This window comes from Neoarius graeffei, chromosome 5 (assembly GCF_027579695.1).
Source record: "Neoarius graeffei isolate fNeoGra1 chromosome 5, fNeoGra1.pri, whole genome shotgun sequence".
Classification (NCBI taxonomy): Eukaryota; Metazoa; Chordata; class Actinopteri; order Siluriformes; family Ariidae; genus Neoarius; species Neoarius graeffei.
The window spans coordinates 17,293,238-17,317,891 of NC_083573.1; the positions used below are offsets into that span (position 1 = coordinate 17,293,238).

At 40.5% G+C, this 24,654-nt stretch overlaps 2 protein-coding genes across 4 annotated transcripts; both read right to left on the reverse strand.

Annotated features, from left to right (window-relative positions):
• Window positions 1-550: 550 nt before the first annotated feature.
• Window positions 551-7,801, reverse strand: rbfa (ribosome binding factor A). Of its 2 annotated transcripts, XM_060921326.1 has the most exons (7): window positions 7,465-7,801; window positions 7,351-7,378; window positions 7,114-7,284; window positions 1,589-1,701; window positions 1,381-1,465; window positions 1,222-1,301; window positions 551-1,052 (listed from the first exon to the last, which is right to left on the reverse strand). In XM_060921326.1, the coding sequence occupies exons 1-7, from the start codon at window positions 7,698-7,700 to the stop codon at window positions 719-721; spliced, it is 1,047 nt and encodes a 348-aa protein (XP_060777309.1). In that variant the 5' UTR covers window positions 7,701-7,801; the 3' UTR covers window positions 551-718. The 2 variants fall into 2 exon arrangements, with proteins under 2 accessions (XP_060777309.1, XP_060777310.1); XM_060921327.1 differs by lacking the exon at window positions 7,114-7,284.
• A 2,540-nt stretch (window positions 7,802-10,341) lies between these two features.
• adnp2a (ADNP homeobox 2a) lies at window positions 10,342-24,094 on the reverse strand. 2 transcript variants are annotated; one of them, XM_060921329.1, is made up of 4 exons: window positions 23,863-24,094; window positions 20,396-20,516; window positions 20,226-20,312; window positions 10,343-16,659 (listed from the first exon to the last, which is right to left on the reverse strand). In XM_060921329.1, exons 2-4 carry the CDS (start codon window positions 20,501-20,503, stop codon window positions 14,170-14,172), a joined length of 2,685 nt encoding a protein of 894 aa, XP_060777312.1. In that variant the 5' UTR covers window positions 20,504-20,516; window positions 23,863-24,094; the 3' UTR covers window positions 10,343-14,169. The 2 variants fall into 2 exon arrangements, with proteins under 2 accessions (XP_060777313.1, XP_060777312.1); XM_060921330.1 differs by lacking the exon at window positions 23,863-24,094 and having other exon boundaries at window positions 10,342-16,659; window positions 20,396-20,515.
• Between the last annotated feature and the right edge of the window lie 560 nt (window positions 24,095-24,654).

The window sequence follows — 24,654 nt, forward strand, 5'->3', positions numbered from 1 at the left end:
TCCACACAGAAAGGCCCCCGTCAGCCACTGGGCTTGAACCCAGAACCTTCTTGCTGTGAGGTGACGGCGCTAACTACATCACCGTGCCGTCCGCTGGTCAAAACGGTAGACTATTTGACATTTTCTAATTGGCTTGCTGTTGTCTCACGTACTGTATGCTGTAGTTTTAGTAAAAGTATTTCAGAAACTGTTTCCTTTCTATCAGCACTTACCATCTGCAATGATGGTCTCCTAGCTTGGCCTGTGTTTTCGCAGCTGGTCAGAATAAGATGGGCTTTTCAGCAGGGTCTCACATACACATGTGAAAAGGCAATGGAAAAGCATGTGATTTGATTGTAATAATTTGAAGTTATTTTAGTTAACTCTAATCATTTATGCATGTTAATTATCTTATCTATCCTTTGCAGTGAGTAATTATTGTTCTTACTCAAATCGCTGTCTTGCCCCAACCAATAACATCTATTCTGCATACCCCTTAGTTCGTGCCCTAGAACCTCCCACAATTTAAAATAGTTAAGTCAGGAGTAACATAAGCAAAGTAAAAAGAAAATACCCATATGGAATTTTATTTTTCACAAAAATACCCACAATATAAAAGTAAGCAGACCAAAATGCTTACTAAGATGAGAAAATGACACGGATGTAACAAACATCCCAAGAGAAATAATTTCTCTGTCTCAAGTTGAATTTCAATTCTCTTTTCCAATGGTTCCTTTCATCATGTCCGCTCTGAGGCCTGACTGTCCTCTGTGTCATACTCGGTGCGATATTGCTCATCCTGCTCTTTCTGAAGCTGCCTCATGAGCAGGAACTCCTTGGGTGTGATGTCATCATCTTTCAGTTTCTTCGCTTTGCGTTTCTTTTTCTCGACAAGCTTCTGCTTCCTGATCTCGGCTAACGTGTCTAGCTGCTCTTGAGTTAGAGACGCTGAGTTGCTGATCTCTGAGCTAGAGCTGCTCGACCGCTGTTTATAGTCTTCGATCTGTTTATAGAGCGCGTCGTGATCAATACCAAACACGAATCTCTTCTTCTCCACTGTGTGCACACTTGTCCTGTGGGAAATTTTGACAAGTTTTTCACTCAAAGAAATTCTCAGTGTTTTTGTTTCTATTAGGGAATGCTAGACATGGGCCGTAAGTAAATATTATAGTGTCACTGCCAATTAATTTGCCAGTATGTTATAAATACGGATCAAAGAATAAATAAAATCTGAATTCTTACTCAGCATCTTTCCCATTAAGGACAAGATTCTCCGAGTCATCACTGGGGCCATAATCAGCAATATTTAGAAGATTTTCCACCTGACATCAGGAAGAAAAATTGTAAAATTGTTTGTTCATTTTGGCCATCCTAATCACATGATTAAACAAGTCAAGTTACCTCTTTCAGAGCCGCATACTGTTTATCTAGGATAAAAACTAATGGAGGAACACTGCCCAAGATCTGCTGTGAGATGAGAAGGTATCTGAAAGATACAGCACATTTTACAATTACCACCTCCTTGTTTCACAACATAACTGTATGTTCAATTACATAATTATAAACATGCCAATATTTCAAAACAGAGAGAGAAAAAAAAAAGACATACCGTATTCGTGGGGCACATTTGTCCAAAATCTGCTGAATCTGACTGTCTTGGTCAGAGGACAAACTTGTCTTCCAGTAGATTCGACAAACAGTGTAATCTGCTAGCAGAGAAACCTTGCAACAAAAATGGAGAACTTTTTTTTTTATTATAACATAAAAGGTTGTATCTCTTGGTTCTTTTATCTTTGGTTCAGAGCACGAGGCAGTAGTACATGCAACATTCCAGCTAGCATTAAATATTACAATCAACAACAAGTCAAGAATACGGGGCAGCATCAAGAACAGGACATCCCTTCCAAAATAGATGAAAGGACATGGTGACCCTGCCAAGAGACCAACAGCAAAATTAAAGGAGCTGCAGGAATATCTGTCAATTACTCTCTGCATGTGACAACAATCTCATTATTCTTCGTCTCTCGGCTATGGGGTACAGTGGTGCTTGAAAGTTTGTGAACCCTTTAGAATTTTCTATATTTCTGCAGAAATATGACCTAAAACATCAGATTGTCACACAAGTCCTAAAAGTATATAAAGAGAACCCAGTTAAACAAATGAGACAAAAATATTATACTTGGTCATTTACAACCCCGATTCCAAAAAAGTTGGGACAAAGTACAAATTGTAAATAAAAATGGAATGCAATGATGTGGAAGTTTCAAAATTCCACATTTTATTCAGAATAGAACATAGATGACATATCAAATGTTTAAACTGAGAAAATGTATCATTTAAAGAGAAAAATTAGGTGATTTTAAATTTCATGACAACAACACATCTCAAAAAAGTTGGGACAAGGCCATGTTTACCACTGTGAGACATCCCCTTTTCTCTTTACAACAGTCTGTAAACGTCTGGGGACTGAGGAGACAAGTTGCTCAAGTTTAGGGATAGGAATGTTAACCCATTCTTGTCTAATGTAGGATTGTAGTTGCTCAACTGTCTTAGGTCTTTTTTGTTGTATCTTCCATTTTATGATGCGCCAAATGTTTTCTATGGGTGAAAGATCTGGACTGCAGGCTGGCCAGTTCAGTACCCGGACCCTTCTTCTACGCAGCCATGATGCTGTAATTGATGCAGTATGTGGTTTGGCATTGTCATGTTGGAAAATGCAAGGTCTTCCCTGAAAGAGACGTCGTCTGGATGGGAGCATATGTTGCTCTAGAACCTGGATATACCTTTCAGCATTGGTGTCTTTTCAGATGTGTAAGCTGCCCATGCCACATGCACTAATGCAACCCCATAACATCAGAGATGCAGGCTTCTGAACTGAGCACTGATAACAACTTGGGTCGTCCTTCTCCTCTTTAGTCCGAATGACACGGCGTCCCTGATTTCCATAAAAAACTTCAAATTTTGATTTGTCTGACCACAGAACAGTTTTTCACTTTGCCACAGTCCATTTTAAATGAGCCTTGGCCCAGAGAAGACGTCTGCGCTTCTGGATCATGTTTAGATACGGCTTCTTCTTTGAACTATAGAGTTTTAGCTGGCAACGGCGGATGGCACGGTGAATTGTGTTCACAGATAATGTTCTCTGGAATTATTCCTGAGCCCATTTTGTTATTTCCAATACAGAAGCCTGCTTGTATGTGATGCAGTGCTGTCTAAGGGCCCGAAGATCACGGGCACCCAGTATGGTTTTCCGGCCTTGACCCTTACGCACAGAGATTCTTCCAGATTCTCTGAATCTTTTGATGATATTATGCACTGTAGATGATTATGTTCAAACTCTTTGCAATTTTACACTGTCGAACTCCTTTCTGATATTGCTCCACTATTTGTCGGCGCAGAATTAGGGGGATTGGTGATCCTCTTCCCATCTTTACTTCTGAGAGCCGCTGCCACTCCAAGATGCTCTTTTTATACCCAGTCATGTTAATGACCTATTGCCAATTGACCTAATGAGTTGCAATTTGGTCCTCCAGCTGTTCCTTTTTTGTACCTTTAACTTTTCCAGCCTCTTATTGCCCCTGTCCCAACTTTTTTGAGATGTGTTGCTGTCATGAAATTTCAAATGAGCCAATATTTGGCATGAAATTTCAAAATGTCTCACTTTCGACATTTGATATGTTGTCTATGTTCTATTGTGAATACAATATCAATTTTTGAGATTTGTAAATTATTGCATTCCGTTTTTATTTACAATTTGTACTTTGTCCCAACTTTTTTGGAATCGGGGTTGTATTTACTGAGGAAAATGATCCAATATTACATATCTGTGAGTGGCAAAAGTATGTGAACCTCTAGGATTAGCAGTTAATTTGAAGGTGAAATTAGAGACAGGTGTTTTCAATCAATGGGATGACAATCAGGTGTGAGTGGGCACCCTGTTTTATTTAAAGAACAAGGATCTATCAAAGTCTGATCTTCACAACACATGTTTGTGGAAGTGTATCATGGCACAAACAAAGGAGATTTCTGAGGACCTCCGAAAAAGCGTTGTTGATGCTCATCAGGCTGGAAAAGGTTACAAAACCATCTCTAAAGAGTTTGGACTCCACCAATCCACAGTCAGATAGATTGTGTACAAATGGAGGAAATTCAAGACCATTGTTACCCTCCTCGGAAGTGGTCGACCAACAAAGATCATTCCAACAGCAAGGCATGTAATAGTTGGCGAGGTCACAAAGGACTCCAGGGTAACTTCGAAGCAACTAAAGGCCTCTCTTAAGCATTGGCTAATGTACATGAGTCTACCATCAGGAGAACACTGAACAACAATGGTGTGCATGGCAGGGTTGCAAGGAGAAAACCACTGCTCTCCAAAAAGAACATTGCTGCTCGTCTGCAGTTTGCTAAAGATCATGTGAACAAGCAAGAAGGCTATTGGAAAAATGTTTTGTGGACGGATGAGACCAAAATAGAAATTTTTGGTTTAAATGAGAAGTGTTATGTTTGGAGAAAGGAAAACACTGTATTCCAGCATAAGAACCTTATCCCATCTGTGAAACATGGTGGTGGTAGTATCATGGTTTGGGCCTGTTTTGCTGCATCTGGGTCAGGACGGCTTGCCATCATTGATGGAACAATGAATTCTGAATTATACCAGCAAATTCTAAAGGAAAATGTCAGGACATCTGTCCATGAACTGAATCTCAAGAGAAGGTGGGTCATGCAATGACCCTAAGCACACAAGTCGTTCTACCAAAGAATGGTTAAAGAAGAATAAAGTTAATGTTTTGGAATGGCCAAGTCAAAGTCCTGACCTTAATCCGATTGAAATGTTGTAGAAGGACCTGAAGTGAGCAGTTCATGTGAAGAAACCCACCAACATCCCAGAGTAGAAGCTGTTCTGTTTGGAGGAATGGGCTAAAATTCCTCCAAGCCGGTGTGCAGGACTGATCAACAGTTACCAGAAAAGTTTAGCTGCAGTTATTGCTGCACAAGGGGGTCACACCAGATACTGACAGCAAAGGTTCACGTACTTTTGCCACTCACATATATGTAATATTGGATCATTTTCCTCAATAAATAAATGACCAAGTATAATATTTTTGTCTCATTTGATAACTGGGTTCTCTTTATCCACTTTTAGGACTTGTGTGAAAATCTGATGATGTTTTAGGTCATATTTATGCAAAAATATAGAAAATTCTAAAGGGTTCACAAACTTTCAAGCACCACTGTAGGTGGGGTGGATAGATGGAAGCCCTTTCTCTTGAAAAGAAAAACTTTTCCAAAACATAAGGAAATGCTATGATCTGATCAGACCAAGGTATCTTCTTTTTAAAAGATAAGTGCAAAATCAAGAGACCATACCCACAGTGAAGCGTGGTGGTGACCATATCATGCTACGGGGCTGCTTCTCAACAAAGTAATTCAGAGTAATTCATATATTTAGCATACTTGCAACTGGTACAGGCTGGTCTGATTGCTACTTGCTTTGGTTAATTAAATCTTTGAGATTTATCTTCGCCCGTCTTTCTTCTTTTCATAAGACTATGATCCTGACGGGTGATGTAATAGTACATAATGTCTTTCTTCTTTCATCAAGTAGTGTTGTCTAAACCAGTGTTTCTCAACCACCGAAGCACCATTTAGTGGGCTGCGAATTTTTTTTTTCCAAGTTGAAGCTAATTTTTTACTTGTAGTAGGGTACAATTGCTGGGTTGCATCCGACGTCACATCCGCTTCATTAAGCTATGGTCACACTACAGCTTGCGATGCTTTGCGATGGGTTATCGATGAAAATGAGGCATTTTGGTGGCGATATACACGTGAGCTAAAAGTTGTGGTCACACAGCACGTGAACACTTGACTGTCATGCCTTTATGTTGTGCACATGCTTGGGACCCAGTTGTTATGGGAAACACCTGATACTGATTTGAGCACAATCAGCACGCACAGATACGGATGCTGTTTTCACAGAAGCTTTGCAAAATATCATCATCATCATTATGGTCACATTTGTTTCTAACCATGTTTCTAACGCTGTTTAAATACTCTGCTTTTGTTTTATTTTTGTAAATATTACACCTGCTAATAAACACTCTTCCTGCACTTAGATCAGTCTACTGCCGTCCATCTTGTAGTGTCCTGATCCCCAGATCTTGAACCCAGCCACGTATAAAAAGTTGTTCGCCTCCATGCTCTTTCAAGTTTTCATCTGTTTGTCCGTGTACAACAATGTCTGCAGCACCAGGTAGTTTGAGATATCGGGGAACTCAACAGATGGATAATTTTCCAACTTGTAGGAAAAATCCTTCTTTGTTAGCATGTAAGGATCTATCCCATTGAGTGGTTTCTGTATCCACTTCTTTTGAGTGTAGTTCTTGGCTTTAATATTATTAAATTATTATTAATTAATATTATTCTCCAAAATGTGTGTCATTGGTCTACTAACGCATCTAGTGTAGTGTGCTTGTCACCCTTCCGCTTTCAGCCACTGCCGCTGGCTAGCCTTGTAAGTAAAAAGGAAGCAGAGTGCTTAAGTCTTCCCTGCCAGTACACAGCCTCTCTGTAGACAAGCTCTATGCAGTGCCTCCTCATGGTGACACATGGATACTGAGCACCTTGTGGCCTCAGGCTAAACTGCAAAAGACTTGGAGGAGATCTGCCCCCAGATGTGTGGCATACTAGGTGCAATGCACTGATGAGCCACAAACAGACCCCCAGCTATGGGCAAATAGCTAAGGGAGTAAACCTTGACAGAAAATCCTGGTCCTCCAGGTTGGGGGTTGGGCTTGGGCCTAACACCCCCATCCTGTAAAACAAACCTTGTTACGGAAACATCAACAAATGCCCAAAAAATGGAGACGCCTTGTTGATGCCTTATGTCCCACTCGGGACGATGAGGACTAACTAACTAACTATTCTCCAAAATGACCTACTCTGCCTTTAACAGGGGTGTGTCTTTTTTCTTTTAAATATCCACTGTAGTACACTGTGTGTGGCACACAGAGGAAAGACACCATGACTTAAAGTCTTTTACATAAATTATTCTAATAATTTAAGTTACACAGGTCAAACCATGTAGAAATAAAGACCTAAGACAAGAGAAAGCGTACAGACAGGGCTTAACCGTACTTTAGTGATCTCCACGTTGTAACTGGGGAGCTGTGCATGAACCTCATGAGAGGACAGCAGGTCTGAGATGGACTTATAAAGAATGGTGTTCAGGGTTCGAACCCGTAAACTGTCCTCCAGGCTTCTTTTCTTGGCTGGTTTCATGAAGCCAGTCTGACCTGTGAGTACAGACTGAAAACATACTCAGTAAATCTTTGTCCATCTGCAATAATGTTCCTCAACTGCACAGGAACTTACCTGAGGAGCTTTATACCACTTCTTCTTCCTGTTAAGAGACAGTGCTGTGGTAGTCAGCTGTTTACAGTATTGTTTACTGTTTTAATGACATGTACAGTATTAGCTGATCCTCACCTCTTGTTAGTGAGCATCTTCTTCAGCAGATCGCGACACACACCAGCAGAGGTGTGAAGGTTTGTTACTCCGAGACTCTGATGTGGAAATGTTCTCCTCAAAGACATGTCTTGATGTCTATCTGATTTGATATAAGTCTCCAGCCTTATTTGACGCATTGTGCTCACTACAGCACCAGCATGGCGAGGTAACAAACATTTCTGAATCCAGTGATGACTGTTTAGTACAAACATCATTAAATATTACACTGGTATTGTTTACACGAGGCGAAACAAGCTAAGCGGTCAAAATCCTCTGAGCTCGAGATAAAATCTGGAGAGCTCACAGGCTCGTCAGAGTGAAGCCATCTGGCCGCCATCTTACCACTCGCATCGCGTGTATTTGGTTTGTGTTAAACCGTTGTATCTGATCAAACTCGTCCCAAGAAAAGTATCCCCTGACTTTTTCCCCCTTTCATTACCTCCTCTTATTTTCTCAACTTTACCCCCATTCTTTACATATCTTGATAGCGCTCATCTTCGCTATTATTTTTTTTTCCTTTTCCAGTTCAGCCTCTGATCATTTTTGAACAGCTCTTTTACAACTCTAATTACTTTTACGGAGATTTTCAGTTTTTCATCTTATACAGTGCATCTTTCTCTTTCATATAGTCCTTCTCCCTTTCTGTCTTATCTATTATTATTATTATTATTATTATTATTATTATTATTATTATACCAACACAAAGGCTGTACAATTCTTCCTTTCTATTTAGGGCAGTTGTTGAAACAGGATTATTTTCTCGTGTTATTTGCCATTTTCACTTCATTCTCACAGTCATGTCTGAACAGTATTTATTGGTTACATAATTGACTGTTGCAATATTCATGCAGCTTGTGACCAATATGACCAATAAGTACTGTTCAGACATGACTGTGAGAATGAAGTGAAAATGGCAAACAACATGAGAAAATAATCCTGTTTCGACAACTGTCCTAAATAGAAAAGGAGAAGAAAGAGATACACTGTATAAGAGGAAAAACTGAAATAATCTCCGTAAAAATAATCATAGTAGTAAAAGAGACGTTCAAAAATTATCAGAGACTGAACTGGAAAATGGGGGAAAAAATACAAATGAAGGGGAGTGCTATAAAGATATGTAAGGAATGTGGGTAAAGTGGAGAAAATAAGAGGAGGTAATGAAATAAAAAAAAAAGTCAGGAGATACGTTTCTTGGGGCAAATTTGATCGGATACGACGGTTTAACACGCAAGCCAAAGACACGCGATGTGAGTGGTAAGATGGCGGCCAGACTCTTCTGTACAGTGGGGCATAGGCTAGGACTTCTCCAGATTTTATATGGAGCTCAGTGTCAAAATCCCGCCTCCTGTGCTAGGACTGGCTAATAGTATCCGCCAGAATGATGAACCTATAGCCAATCATGGCGCAGGAAAGCCATATTGTAGCCACTCATAGCGCAGAGGCGGGTTTTGTCAGAAAGCACGTGGTGAAGCGATTTTCGCCTGAATCTAAAGGTGAAACCAGACTATTATAGTATACTGTATATGTGTATATTTATGTACAGTTCATAGTAACACCTCTATAAATTTGTTTTAAAGCGCCATTTAACTGGTATTTGAACGTTGTGCTCTCATTGCCTACATGACAAATTTAGCATTACATAATTTAGCTTTAATTAAACTATTAATAAGCCTATCAGGTCAGGTGTTCATCTTAGCAGACATTAAGAGTGTTTTTTTTAAGCTAAAATAAATCTATCTATTTCAGCTCCACCACCACATTATAATTATGTTATAAGCTATATGCAATAACATTTGTTCACATGTTCCTTTTTCATTTATTTACTTGCATTTGGCAGCATGGTGGTGTAGTAGTTAGCACTGTCACCTCACAGCAAGAAGGTTCTGGGTTCGAGCCCAGTGGGCCCATGGCCTTTCTGTGTGGAGTTTGCATGTTCTCCCCGTGTCTGCGTGGGTTTCCTCCGGGTGCTCCAGTTTCCCCCACAGTCCAAAGACATGCAGGTTAGGCTAATTGGTGGCTCTAAATTGACCGTAGGTGTGAATGTGAATTGTTGTTTGTCTCTATGCGTCAGCCCTGCAATGACCTGGCGACTTGTACAGGGTGTACCCCGCCTCTCGCCCATAGTCAGCTGGGATAGGCTCCAGTTTGCCTGTGACCAGGATAAGTGGTTACGGATAATGGAAGACTATTAATAAGCCTATCAGGTCAGGTGTTCAGTGTAATAATAATAATCTTAGCAGATATTAAGAATGTTCTTGTGCATTGATTTTTTTTTTTTGGCCAAAATCTATATATCTCAGCCCTCTCACCTCATTATAGATATATTATAAGCTACAGGCATTAACATTTGTTCAAATGTTCCTTTTTCATTTATTTATTTGCATTTGGCAGCACTGTAATAGTTTACAGTAGTTAGCACAGTCACCTCAAAGCAAGAAGGTTCTGGGTTCGAGCCCAGTGGCCGACAGAGGCCTTTCTGTGTGGAGTTTGCATGTTCTCCGTGTTTGTGTGGGTTTCATCCAGGTGCTTTGGTTTCCCCCACGGTCTAAAGACATGTGGTTAGGTTAACTGGCTACTCTAAATTGTCCATAGGTGTGAATGTGTGTGAATGGATGAGAGGAGAAAACCACTATTCAGTAGAAAGCAACAGGAAACCACTACTGTAATCCTTCCCTAGAAGCTCTGATGGACTTCATTAGAACACTAAAGAAGAGGACTTCTATTAAAAAAAATAAATTAAAAAAAGTCAAATTTAGGTATAGGACAGAACTTCATGGCCTAAAGGTTAGAGAAGCAGCCTTGGGCCCAAAAGGTCACCGGTTCAATTCCTGGGACCAGCAGGAAAAATGTGAGGGGAGTTGAGTGAATGAACAGCACTTTCCTCTCCCTCTGTATCATGGCTGAAGTGCCCTTGAGCAAGGCACCAAACCCCCAACTACTCCCCATAGTTGCCCACTGCTCTGGGTATGTGTGTGCATGCGTGTGTTCAATGTTTCAGATGGGTTAAATGCAGAGGAGTATGTGTGACAAATAAAGGCTTCTTCTTCTTCTTCAATTTGCTTTCTCTGAGGAAGGAGCTCAGGTCCATTTTTATTGTCATCCTTACCATAGAACAGACACATTGTCATATGAAATCTAAAGCCGCCATGACCAAATGGCAATGTTACAAGACAATAAGTCTAAGTGTACAAAACTAGTTACAGTAAACACAGGACTGTGTGGAGAACCACACGTTAAACACTACACAGGTACAGGATCAGCCTCATAGCAGGCTTTAGCTGTTTTTATCTATCTATCTATCTATCTATCTATCTATCTATCTATCTATCTATCTATCTATCTATCTATCTTCTCAGTGCAAGCAGATGGTCTGAGACTGGAGAAATTGTGAATAATAATAATAATAATAATAATAATAATGTCTCTGTCCACTTCTAAAACTATTGGCTGCTTTTAATGAATTCACCATCATGTTATGACAAATTCCTATAGCTCAGATATGTTAAATCAATACATCTTTCTTCTGTGACCTGTCAAAATGCATTATTAAACAAGCCCCACATTACTTTCAGTTCTAGAAAATGGCATATTTGTCTGTTAATGCTTTGAGTAATGAAGTTTACTTTGTGATGACTGTCAGTTTTGCATGACGGAGCACTTTGCAACCGCACAGGACTCGTTTCGTGCTCCTGATGAACAACACTGCACACTAACATTTTACATCAACAGGAAAGTACAGCATTTATTCAACATGCAGTAACACGTATCACCTTGTATCGTCATCAGTTTTTTGAATTTCGGTTATAATGAAAAACATTCGGCAAATCATTTCAAGAGAACAGAAATTATATACAAATTATTTTTTTTGGCAAGATTTCTGGATGGTTTCTAGCTAAACCAAACTCTAAGGTGGGACAAAGATAAGTGTGTTAAACAACCTCGGCTTTGGCTCGTCAGTATTCACATGTAATCATAGGTATGTATTTGTGGGTGTATTAAAGAGTAACTGGTTCATGATGGGCTCAGTAAGTCTAAAGTATTTACTTTATATTGTAACAGTTCTCTCTCATAAACCCCAGTCATACAAGCTGAACCTATAAAACGGCAACATTTTTTTATTTAAACCCTAAAATGTGTATCTCATATGGAGTCTGTCAGGTGTGTGGCTACCAAGCAGCTTTAGACCTTTCTGTTTTTGTAAAGATATTAGTTAGCCTATCATTCAATTTACTGTACCTGATTTACCTAGCATGTACCTAAATATATTTATTTATATACTAATTTTGGAAAAATGAATTTACATCAACTGCCATAGAATAACTAGATGGACAAACATGTCATGACTTCTCACTTATGCCAAAAACAATCCACTTATTTGCTGGAGAAATAGTAGGGATTCATATAAAGTAAAAATATTTTATGTAATATTAAGAATATACGATTCAACAGGATTAATCATCACTGTTTCTCACAATGGTTCACACTACTATCTTGAAAGAAACTCTCCATTAGATTATGGATTCAGAATAGAACACAACCCATCCCAAATAGTCTTTTTAATTAATAGAATATTAATGGTTTTAAAAGGCAAACATTTTTTTCTATTAGTACACTCAACATGGAAAAAAAAGCAGTTTTGTCTATCAATACACTGAACTTCTCAAAAGGTATTAGTGGTAAACCTACACTCACTGTCCACTTTAAAAGGAACACCCATACACCTGCTGTTTTATGCCGTTATCTAATCAGCCAATTATGTGACAGCAGCATAGCGCATCAAATCATGCAGATACAAATCAGGAGCTTCAGTTAAACGTTCACTTCAAACGTCAGAATAGGAAAAATTGTGATCCCACAGTGAAGTGTGACTTTCTTTCACTGTGGCATGGGTGTTGGTTTGAGCCAGATGAACTGGTTTGAGAATTTCAGAAACTGCTGATCCTGGGGGTTTTCACACACAACAGTCTCTAGAGTTTATACGTGGTATGAATGGTGCGAAAAACAAAAAAACAAAACCGCGCGTACGACAGTTCTGTGGGTGGAAATGCCTTGTGGATAAGAGAAGTCAGAGGAAAATGGCCAGATTGGTTTGAGCTGCCAGGAAGGACATAGTAACTCCAAGAAGAAGAAGCCTTTTTCACATGCACACTCAAGCACAGTGAAATTCATCCTCTGCATTTAACCCATCTGAAGCAGTGAATACACACACATACCCAGAATAGCGGGTAGCCATACTACAGCGCTTGGGGAGCAGTTAGGGGTTAAGTACCTTGCTCAAGGACACTTCAGTCCAAGGCCGCCCCATGTTAACCTAACTGCATGTCTTTGGACTGTGGGGGAAACCGGAGCACCCGGAGGAAACCCACGCAGACACGGGGAGAACATCCAAACTCCACAGAGCACCCCCCCCCATTAGCCACTGGGCTCAAACGCAGAACCTTCTTGCTGTGAGGCGACAGTGGTAACCACTATAAGGGCAGCATGGTGGTGTAATCACTCTTTATAACTGTGGTGAGCAGAAAAGCATCTCAGCATGCACAACATATCAAACCTTGAGGAGGGTGAGCTACAACAGCAGAAGTTGAAGTTTAAAGGGAACAAAAATAAATAAATAAATAAACACCCACCTGGTCTTTTTCCAGTCTTCACTGGTCTAGTGTGGGTCAAGTCTGTGATAAACTCAGATTCTTGTTTTTGGCTGATAGGAGTTGAACCTGTTGTGGTCCACCTCAAGGTTTGATGATGTGCATTCTGAGATACTTTTCTGTTCACCACGATTGAAAAGTGTGATTATTTGAGTTACTATAGACTTCTTGTCAGCTCAAGTCATTCAGGTGATTCTCTTCTGATCTCTCTCATCAACCAGAAGTGTCAGCCCGCAGAGCCTCGTCTCACATGATGTTTTTTTGTTTTTCACACCATTCGGTGTAAACTCTATACTAGAGACTGCTGTGTGTGAAAATCCCAGGTGATCAGCAGTTTCTGAAATACTCTAACCAACCTATCTGGCACCAACATCTTTGCCAAAGTTAAGATCACACTTTTTCCCTATACTGGTGTTTGATGTGAAGCTGTTACTGCACGATTTTATATGCATTGTGATGCTGCCACATGTTGGGCTGATTGGATAACTGTATAAGCGAGCAGGAGTACAGCTATTTGTGGACAGTGGAAGGTGAGTGCATATCATTTTATACAGAAGTAATGCATTGCAACTGAACAAAATGCATACTACAGGTATCAGAAAGCACTTTTACATAAGAATGTACAGGGGTGCATACACACGGGAGCTTTTACAGAATAGCTGTGTAAAAAATAATTCTAACATCACTGTCGCCAACTTACAAACTGGCTTAAGGAATATCGTAAATGATAACCAAACATTTAATATATCTGTAATTATTTACACACACATACTCCTTACACAAACCCAAGAAGTACATCTTCAACATGTTACTTAAGGATGAAATTCCAACCCTAGGGGGCCAATTCATTGCAGTTGAGTGCTGCTCTTACTTTAATATATGCATCAAGCTGTTTATGATGTAAACAGAGTGTGCTGAAGAAGGGCAAACTCTATAATACGGCCCTCCAGAACAGTTTGACACGTCTGATAGAAATCACTGAACTTTAAATGAACATGAATTCTAACTTAAGCATGCATACACTAGCTCATCGGTTTCTTCAGACAGCAGGCTCCACCTCTGGAATCAGAAGGTTATGTTTCACTTTATTCACCTCAGTCATGTTGAAGCCCAGTAGTACTACAGTTCGCCTCTTCTGGATTGTTTTCATGCATCTGCTCCGTTTCATACCGAAGTGATGAAGCACATCAGTCTTGTTCAACCACAGACGGGCAGCGAGAGTTAGCATCTCCATTTTTGATGGGTAGGGCTTATTGTGAAAGTACTTTGTGAGGAACTCTTTCCTGTCCTCAAACGATTGCATCTCCAATCCTGCTGGGTCCAGGACAAGCTCGACTGGGGCACAAGGCTCGTTCTTGTAGGCCTTGATGCTTCTGTTGGAGTTTCTCTCAGCAGTGGACTCCCTCTTGGTCTTTTCTTTGGCAGTTTGTTTCTCTTCTGCATTCAATATGATGTGTGGCTGGAAACTCTGCTGGACAGAATTTACCATATCACCATTGACGTGTGCGTATGTGTCCGGATTCAGCCGCTTCTCTGCTTCCTTGATGCTCTTGGGAGCACAACGACAGCGCTGTACATGAACAGAAATGGTTTTGGGGGTCGACTTTTCAGAATACACCCCAAAGCAGTAGATACACTTGAAGGCAGGAGATTTCAGTATGGCATGGATGGTGGGCACAATATGGTGTATTGTTTTTAAATGGTGCTCATAGTCCTCCAAAGTCTGCAGCTTCATCTGGCAGAATGGACATACTGTAGTTATGGTTCTCAGTGTGGGTGGGTAGACAGCCTTCGCAGAGTCTGGGTACATCTTGATGTAGATTTTCTCTTGAGCACTAGTGACCAGCACAAGGTTCAGCTCTCGGTTATCCAGCAGGTCTTTGGGCACGTCTGTGTTCAAACTGAAGGTGGAAAATTCAATATTGCCTTCATCATCGCAGTCAAGTTTGTACTCTCCTTTGATGAAGTCTCGGTTTTTCTTTATTTTCAAGTTGTGTTCTTTGTTTGAGTGCTCCATGATCTGCTTGAAGGAGTAGAACATCAGAGGGCAAAACAGGCACCTCAAACCATGCAACAAATGCTGAAAGATCCACTGCTCAGTCAACAAAACCTTGCACCGTGTGCATTTTACAGTATCGTCGTTCTGTTTCTTTAGGAATGGTGCAAAGACTGCCAATTTGTTTGGTCGATTTTTTTTACGTGACATTTCTGTCAGGCCTGAAGATGCTGGTTTAGCAGGCTGAACTGCAGCCTTTGATAGACTGATTACTGAGGACTGAGGCCCATTCGGTGTCATGACTATTGGTGTGCGACCGACAACTTGACTAGCGCTAGGCTGGCTAGATACTGTGTTAACTTGAACAGGAGCCAAAGTGTACGTTGGGACGCCATTCACTTTGTTGCCTGTAGGAATGAGTCGGACAGACTGAGAGGCTATCATTGGCTGTCTTGGAGTAGGTTGGTTTAGCTGTAGCCGGTGAGTATAAAGCACAGGTGGACGTACACCGGTTTTGCCTGGGAGGTTGACCTGAACTGCTGGTGGTAGAAGCATCTGTTGGGCTGACTGAGGCTGCGAAAGCCTAGGCACCGTCATGGCCACTGGTACCTGTTTAGAAGCATTCTGCATATTTGGCATCACCATATTTATAGATTTAACGAGCGAGGAGGAAGACATGGTAGTCAAACCTTGATGGATCCCACTAGAGGCCTGCTGTTGTAGTAAAGCTGGAGTCTGGGAGGAGAGGTAGACCTGCCTCCCTCCAGCAGAGCACAGAAGGCTTGTTGGGTTGGTTGGCCCTGCCATTAGCATCGTGCCATTAGATTTAGCTACCGAATGTCCTTTCATTTGCTTGGCGTGTTGCTCAAAGTTGGATCCTGTGAGCATACTTAAATTTTTAACCTGATTCAAATTTGGCGCAAGGTTCAGCATGTTCACCCGGCCAGCATTTTGACCAGAGACGGTCTTTTCACTGATAAACGGCATAATATGCCAGTGGAGATCCTTATGCTTATCCGAGCTCAAAATGTGATACAGGAGATGTTCTATGGTCTCTGCTGGCAATTTACACTCCTTGCAGTAATACTTAGAATTCAGAACTCTGGCACTTTTGTTTTTACCATCTGTGTTTTGGACACTTTCCAACCTGTGCCCAAAGTAACGGTTCAACAATGTAGCATAATGGTTCACCAAAACATGTTTCTTCATCACATAAAGTAAAGAGTCAGCGTAGCCACAGTTCACACACATGTATCTATCATCTGCCAGGTTAGAAGAAGAAGGTTTCTTAGGTGGCTGAATAACCGACAGGGACGGTGTGGATGCTGCTTTTGGAGGTGCCGGGTGAAAATACTTGAGATGCTGATTTGTGGTTTCTGGGCGGCCGACAAAAGGACAGTTGGGGCAGGCTAAAAGTGCCGCGAGGTCTAGTTCCTCCCTATGACATCGCATTATGTGACTTCTGAAGGTGTGAAAAGACCGTGTGAAAAACCAACACAGGTTGCAGCACAGCGATTCCGTCCGGTATTTCCACTTAGTGAAGAAAAAAAAAAGCAGCAACAGTAATTTCCATGTTAAAATGATGCAACACTGAATCGTTCAAGCAGTTAACACTGACCAAATTTTCATTTCAAGATGCTCTGATGAAGACCAAGTTACTAGCTCGTTCAGTTTTCAATGTAATGCATCATTCATTTTTTCAGGGAATACAAATGACCTCACTAATTTACTACAGCTGCGAAGATTAAGTAACAAAATTACTGATGCAAATCATAATTTAAAACAAGTTAGTACGATGATAAAACACCATTAAAATATCAGGGTGCCCAGTTTAAAGAAATTTACTTCTCAATTACCAGTGTGAGATTTTAAATTATTTTGACTTGCATAAGAACCTGGTGTTTGTAATTCTGCACACATTTTGTGAACATTTATGAACATGTCTTAGTTTGGTATTGGTTAATGCAAAGCATGTTTTCAGTGGTACAGTACAATTTGGAGTGAATAAAATGGGCCACATTATTTAAAAATAGCTTTAATACGTTTGTTTTTTTTTAAATAGAGTTAGAAGACTGTCTGTTGCTCACTTGATGATGCGACATCCATAACTAGGTAGCTTATTAATCAAATTCAAATATTTGTTTAAAGACTAATTGTACTTAAAGCAGATACGCAGAACCTTTATTTTTAAATACATTTCTGACTGGATAGTATCTCCATCCTTGACTTTGTATGCTGCATAAATGGGAATAAAAAAATATATATTTTTGAGAGTTAAAATTGACCGTAAAGTTGGCATTTGAGCTGCCCCGCTGAGCTAGTCGGTCCTGAGTGCATAACGTCACTGCGGTAACCGGTTTTAAGGCCGAGGCCTTTTACAGCTATAGAACAAAGTCATATAAATAAAAATTTATGGTGAAAGTAAGAAATACCATTACCGACTTGCTCAATTAAGACTGATTTGACTTCATTGATTGTGGGTTGACTCTCATTAAAACAGGATAGGTGTTATAACTATATGCAACATACATGTACACGCATGCATTTTCACTGATAAAAAATAAAAGGCTAATTAAATAGTCAGATGAACTGAGACAATCACATTCTGAAGCAAATTAAATAATCTTATACCGGTAACTTGAACACACAATACAAGTTACACGTCTTAATCTAAATGCAGGTAAACAACGTATTGTTTTGTTGTTTTTTTTTTATCCAAATGAGAGTCGGACCTTACCCGTCTGTGTCCTCGCTTCTTGAAGGCCGACCTTGTGGCCAACTGTTTTGAAACAATCTGACTTTCAGTTGTTCGTTCGGTTCTCCGTTCATTCACTTCTTCCACGTAAGGGCGAGATGGCAGCAATATCCAGTAATATCCAGTTTAGAAATAAGATGACTGTTACACTCATTCTCTCCATACTGTGTATTCTGCCATTACTGCTCGACTCAGGCAATTACTAAACCCGGGACGGAACGGGATGTCGCTGGTTTTAGCAGCAACCGCAGGGAGGTCACTACCCGAGCGATATGTCCCGTCCCGGGTTTTAGCAACAACCCTCGGCTCATGCTCCAGGAGGACTGGTGCAACTGAACTCACTTTAAAAAAATAAAACAAATACTTTCCTTTTCTTGTTTTATTTTTCTTTAATTATTGATACTGCACCCTCTTTCAATATGGGCTTATAGCCAACACTCCTCAACAGATCAGAAGTTTCATACGAGTCTTCAGTAAAATGTACAGAGCAGAGAGACCACTTCATAGGTGCCCAAGTTATCCGTGAACTTCTCGCAAAACATGTCCAAATCTTTGCAGTTTGAACATTCTTGGGCCATGAATGCAACTATAAATCCACCTTCTGTCGTGCTGCTGCACCAACCAAAAACACAGCTACGTGGCATGGCGATACATTAGCTCAAAATGGAGGATCAGAGTTGCAGTCAGCTCTGTTTTTTAGTATAGCGGAAATGCCGATGAGACCGATAGACTTCCTGTTGTGACCAGGGCTTTGAACCGGTTCAAGGAACGAAAACGAAAACCGGGAACTTTTTCTATTTCACATGGAACAGAAACGAAACCAGAAACTTTATTATTTTTTATGTTCCGGAACAGAAACGCTTATTAAAAATAATGGTAACCGGTTAATACCGGTTTTTATTTCGTTCCTCAAAGTTTCCGTAGCCTACAAATAAAAAAGCCATGAGTGTCTGAGCAAAGAAGAGCCTGAACGTTGCGACCTCCCTATTGGCTGTTTGTAAAAATGTATCAGTTGTTGCCCTTCCCACGGGAATCATTGCGGGCTCGAGAGACGAGACCTGACGAGTTAGTTCGTTGGTAGCAGAACAAAATGTCTGGACACAAATCGGGTTTTCAGAAAAGGAAAGAAAATAAACGGAGGGTCGAAAATACAAAAAAGGAGGCAGAAAATGCAAAACGAGTTTTAAGGTAGGACAAATGGTTACTTTTCTGAGGCAGCCCGCCGTGGCTGCAGGCTTTCAGTTGTGTCATAGAATGGTTACTTTTCTGAGGCAGCCCGCCGTGGCTGCCTGCAGGCTTATTTATTATAGCCCATTTAGTTAAAATAGTTGATATAAAATGTTTATAGTTATAGTTATGTGATGGTTGTCCTGATTTAGACTGGTGTTTTTTTTTTTTTGGGGGGGGGGGGTTGCGCGATGTTGCACCCGGGTCCAGATTAGGGCAGAACCGGCCCTGGCTACATTTCAGGTGTAGTTTGTTTTATGTATGTATGTACTTGCATAGATGTGTACTTGGTCTTCCAATATGGTGCCTAACAAAATCCCGCGGCGCGGTGACATCATGCGGTAGCCCTCTATAGGGCCTGACTAGCCTTTGGTAACACACTAAACGAATTATCTTTCATTTTTGGCACTTTTTCTGTTTGTGTAGATGGGAAGACATACTGAGAATCCAAATCGCCAACATTTGAAATAATAATTGTTTTGAATTATTTCTTGTCTTATTTAATGAAGGTTGTAATAGAATTAGCCTACATTTGGCTTAAGCTGGATGAGACAGAGACATAATTTTATCGCCATTTGTGAAACAGCTGACAGGGAACGTAATTAACCGTTCCGGGAACGAAATTTTTTTGTTCTAACCGGTTCGGGAACGTCTATTTAATGGTGGAACCCAAAACCGGAAACGTTAAAATTCCGTTTCTGTTCGGAACGAACCAATAGGAAAAAAATTCTGGTTCAAAGCCCTGGTTGTGACGTTACGGATGTCAAGGTCATTCACTCAGACCGCTACCTATATAAATCACTTTAATCGTAAAAATTACAATATTAGATTTATTGTTGGTGCTTAAAACTATTCCTGTGCCATTCTTGAGGTCTCAAGGCATTTATAAACGAAAGTAAGGCCATGATTCTGCGTATATGCTTTAAATGTACTTCAGACTCATGCCAATAATGACCATGAAAATAATAATTAAAAATTAATTACAGCCCTACAGTTTATTGAACCGACATTCAATATGCCATCCTATTTGAAAAGGTTATTTGATCAGGACCCACAATTGAGGGCATTGCTCAGCTGAATACGCATCGCAGGACAGTGAACAACAATGCACGCTTACCTTTTTTCTCCTCTTGCCAACAGGAGTAAAATCGCTCCATTCTGTGTTGTTGAAACTTGCCTCGCCAGCATCAAAAGGTCTGTACTCCTGTTCACAATGATTAAATAAGAGTAAAGCCCAAGAGAAAGTTTTGATCTCAAGTATCCTTGACTTTTCTCCTGAACCCTTACCTCTATCAAGTCCTGACAATTCTGCAGTGCAATGTCGCACAGAATACTCTTCACTCTTTTTCGTGATCTTCTCAGTCTTGACAAATCATTCACTGGTACTTGATACATTTTGTTGGTGGCCCTGCAAGGTACAGAACAAGCAATCATTAACGCCTCTATCCTCAATTCATTAGAGTAGGGGTTCTCAAAATAGGGTCCATGAAGCATAGCCATTACCTTTTTTTAAACACTGGTGGAAATTACCTTGTCAAATTTATTATATTTAGGGGTCCAAGCACCAAAATCAACTCAGACCTAACGTCTTCAATCATACCCCTTTTTGACCAACAGGGAATGGGTACTTGAACCAGTTCCATTCAGGATTCTTTGAACCTTGGTGCCAGCTAATGAACCGGCCCACGTTTTCACCAGTTTTGAGTGAAACTCTTGTAATCAGGGAATTGTTATGAATGAAGGGCGTTGCACAACACACAATGGCAGTAAACAGTACTAGCAAGATGCACTGATTACCTGCGAAATTTTTTCTGTTAGTGAAGATATTTGTTTTCAACTCCATTTTTTTCTGAAGATGTGTCCTTTTCTGTTGCGTTCTCCATTGCTGTGCTCATCTTCCTCTCCAAACTAATGACATGCCCATTGATGTCGTCATGATTCGTGCTGGAAAAATCCAGTTCCAGGTGGGAATCAAGTTTTCAAGGTTCCGAACAAATTTATTTTTGGTTGAAATACTCTAAATGGTTCAAAATTTGGTGCATGAATCAGAACGGAACCCGTTCCCTGTTGGTCAAAAAGGGGTAAATGTGGGGTCCATGAAGTATAGCCAGGGGGTCCATTACTTTTTTTTTCTTTTTTAAACTGGTGGAAGTCACATTATGAAGGTCACATGATCAAAGTTCTATTTAGGGGTCCAAGCACTTTTCACTCTTCTTCTTTTGACTGATCACGTTCGGGGTCACCAGAGAGGCTCATCCTTCCGAATTTTGTATGATTCGAGGCGGCACAGTGTCACCTCACAGCAAAAGGGTTCTGGGTTCAAACTTCACGGCCGACAAGGGGCCTTTTTGTGTGGAGTTTGCGTGTTCTCCCCGTGTCTGCATGGGTTTCTTCTGGGTGCTCCGGTTTCCCTCCCACAGTCCAAAGACATGCAGTTAGGCTAACTGGCTACTTTAAATTATCCATTGATCAAGCTTGGAGAGGGATGGGCTCTGCCAAGTTTAAATGCCCTAGACACACCCATGATGGTGCCCCTATGGCCTTTGCTCGCTATGGGAAATTAGAAGATGTTTGATTTGGCCTGGATGCAATTTTTTCCAATCTATCTGGGCTTCGGACCGGCACTCTGGAAACTCCTAGCTATAACAAGCCTAACGTGTTGTTCTTCATCCTATTGCCAGGTTGGGTCCACATGATCCACGTCATATTAATTAACTGGAGCACAGTTTTATGCCAGATGCCCTTCCTGCTGTTGTTTCTGGGTTTGGGAAACAACCATATGGGCAATTCAGAGTAACCAATTAGCCAAACTGCATGCCTTTCAACTGTGGGAGGAAATCCATGCAGACTCCACACAGAAAGGCCCCTGTCAGCCACTGGGCTTGAACCCAGAACCTTCTTGCTGTGAGGTGACAGTGCTAACCATAACGCAGTCTATGAGTGGAAATTTCCAGAATAGAAAAGTCTACAGCTGCAAAGAAAAACATCATGAACAATACATGACAATTTTCATGAAATAAATCTATAGGGGTTGTTTTACAATCAGGGTACGCAAGCTAAAAATCACATTTAACACTTATCTTCAATCTCAAAAGGCTTGACTAAATAAACTTGGTTGTTTATTGTAGCCCTGTGATAGCTCTATTTACCATGCAAAAAAAAATTTGGTGATAACGTTATTTTTGGTGAATGTATGGCAATATGTGTCACATTTAGCAAAATTACTCGTGTCATTTAGAAAAAGTGCTTTTTTGACCACAGGTAGCTCCAAAAGGGATGCACTTAAATCATTCTTTATACCATAAAACAAATATTTGGTTCCATATCACTGGAAACATACTTAAGTTTTAATGTTGAATGCCAGTAAGTTTTCAGACTACTTTGATCAAATTAGTATGTACTTGTGTCAAAAAAAGTCCTCTCCGAGACAGCTAATTTTTCAATATAAAATAACGTATCTAAAATGATTATTTTCATCCTAAAATGTGGTCAAGATATTGGGACATAAATATTAGAGACGACAAAGCGTACAGCCTTGTATTTAAAAGCACTATGGAAATAGTGGATTCTGAATTGTCAAAAAAAAAATGTCCTCTCCGAGAATCACTTCATTTGTTTCTCCCATCTTATAGCAGATTACACAAAACTACCATACACATACGCTACCGTTCAAAAGTTTGGGGTCACTTTGAAATTTCCTTATTTTTGAAAGAAAAGCACTGTTCTTTTCAATGAAGATCACTTTAAACTAATCAGAAATACACTCTATACATTGCTAATGTGGTAAATGACTATTCTAGCTGCAAATGTCTGGTTTTTGGTGCAATATCTACATAGGTGTATAGAGGCCCATTTCCAGCAACTATCACTCCAGTGTTCTAATGGTACAATGTGTTTGCTCATTGCCTCAGAAGGCTAATGGATGATTAGAAAACCCTTGTACAATCATGTTAGCACAGCTGAAAACAGTTTAGCTCTTTAGAGAAGCTATAAAACTGACCTTCCTGTGAGCAGATTGAGTTTCTGGAGCATCACATTTGTGGGGTCGATTAAATGCTCAAAATGGCCAGAAAAATGTCTTGACTATATTTTCTATTCATTTTACAACTTATGGTGGTAAATAAAAGTGTGACTTTCCATGGAAAACACAAAATTGTCTGGGTGACCCCAAACTTTTGAACGGTAGTGTATGTCAAAAAAATTACCTGAAATCTGTCTTGTCCTTCACTTAAAAACTGGTACAAGAACCAGTTTGAATTTTGGACCCCTGTGACACAAACTTTGTACCCTGATTGTAAAACAACCCTAAAATCAGAGACGTAGTGCTGTGGGTATAAATATTAAACTGGTTTTCGACATACATAAAAGGTGAATGTGATGTTGGCTAGTTTTTGCTTGGGTGAAAATGTGTCATCAAAATGATGTCGACTCCATGGAGTACAGGAGCTATGATATAGTTACAATAATGATAATAAAACTATAATAATGAATGGAGTCCATGAGCTCCTTGTCGTTAGCTGGTCAAGTCCCAGCAGCTGGGTGAGGGGCCTGCTGTGAATGAGGGCTGCTGTGAAGTTGATGCGCCGCTTTCAGTCCAACACACTGACTGGAGAAAACACTACACATTTGTGGTGCTACACTGACACTGAGCATTGTGTAAAATGACACACTGCCGCCGTGTGCAACCGGGCGGTGTGCGTGTGTGTGTGTGTGAGAGAGAGAGAGAGAGAGAGAGAGAGAGTCTGTCTCTCTACCTTCAGCGTCCGCTCAGGAGGAAGGCGGTCGAGTTTGATGCTTTTCGGCTGCGTGTGTCGTCTTCCGGCGTCACCGAGAGGCGCGCGCGCAGTATGATGTTTATAAAACCACGCCGTCCACAGATTCACGTCTCCACGCCGCGTGGATTATTTGTGATTACTGTTTCTATTATTTTTACGCTTTTGTTTCCACCTTAATGCAACACTAGTCCGCTCTTTCTGGAAAACATGGCGCACAGGAAGACGGGAAGTGACGTAGGCAATTTGCGGATGGGATGGCACAGTGAAAAAGTCCTTAGATAAAAAAGTAGGCGTGGTCAAACTCGAAACGTCACATTTGAGTGGCGTTTATGATTTGAGTTGATGGGGAATGAGCACCTTTTCAACTTACCTGGTTACTCACCTGTAGCCAGACCTTCATTATCCATGGTGTCACAATCAGATGATTACTCATGTCATGTAACACATTAATAACTAAAGTCTTGCTCACCTCATCACTGGCCCTTGGTGTAATTCTGTCAGATTAGCATAACATCATGATGCTAAACTCATATACACTACCGTTCAAAAGTTTGGGGTCACCCAGATAATTTTGTGTTTTCCATGAAAAGTCACACTTTTATTTACCACCATAAGTTGTAAAATGAATAGAAAATATAGTCAAGACATTTTTCTGGCCATTTCGAGCATTTAATCGACCCCACAAATGTGATGCTCCAGAAACTCAATCTGCTCAAAGGAAGGTCAGTTTTATAGCTTCTCTAAAGAGCTAAACTGTTTTCAGCTGTGCTA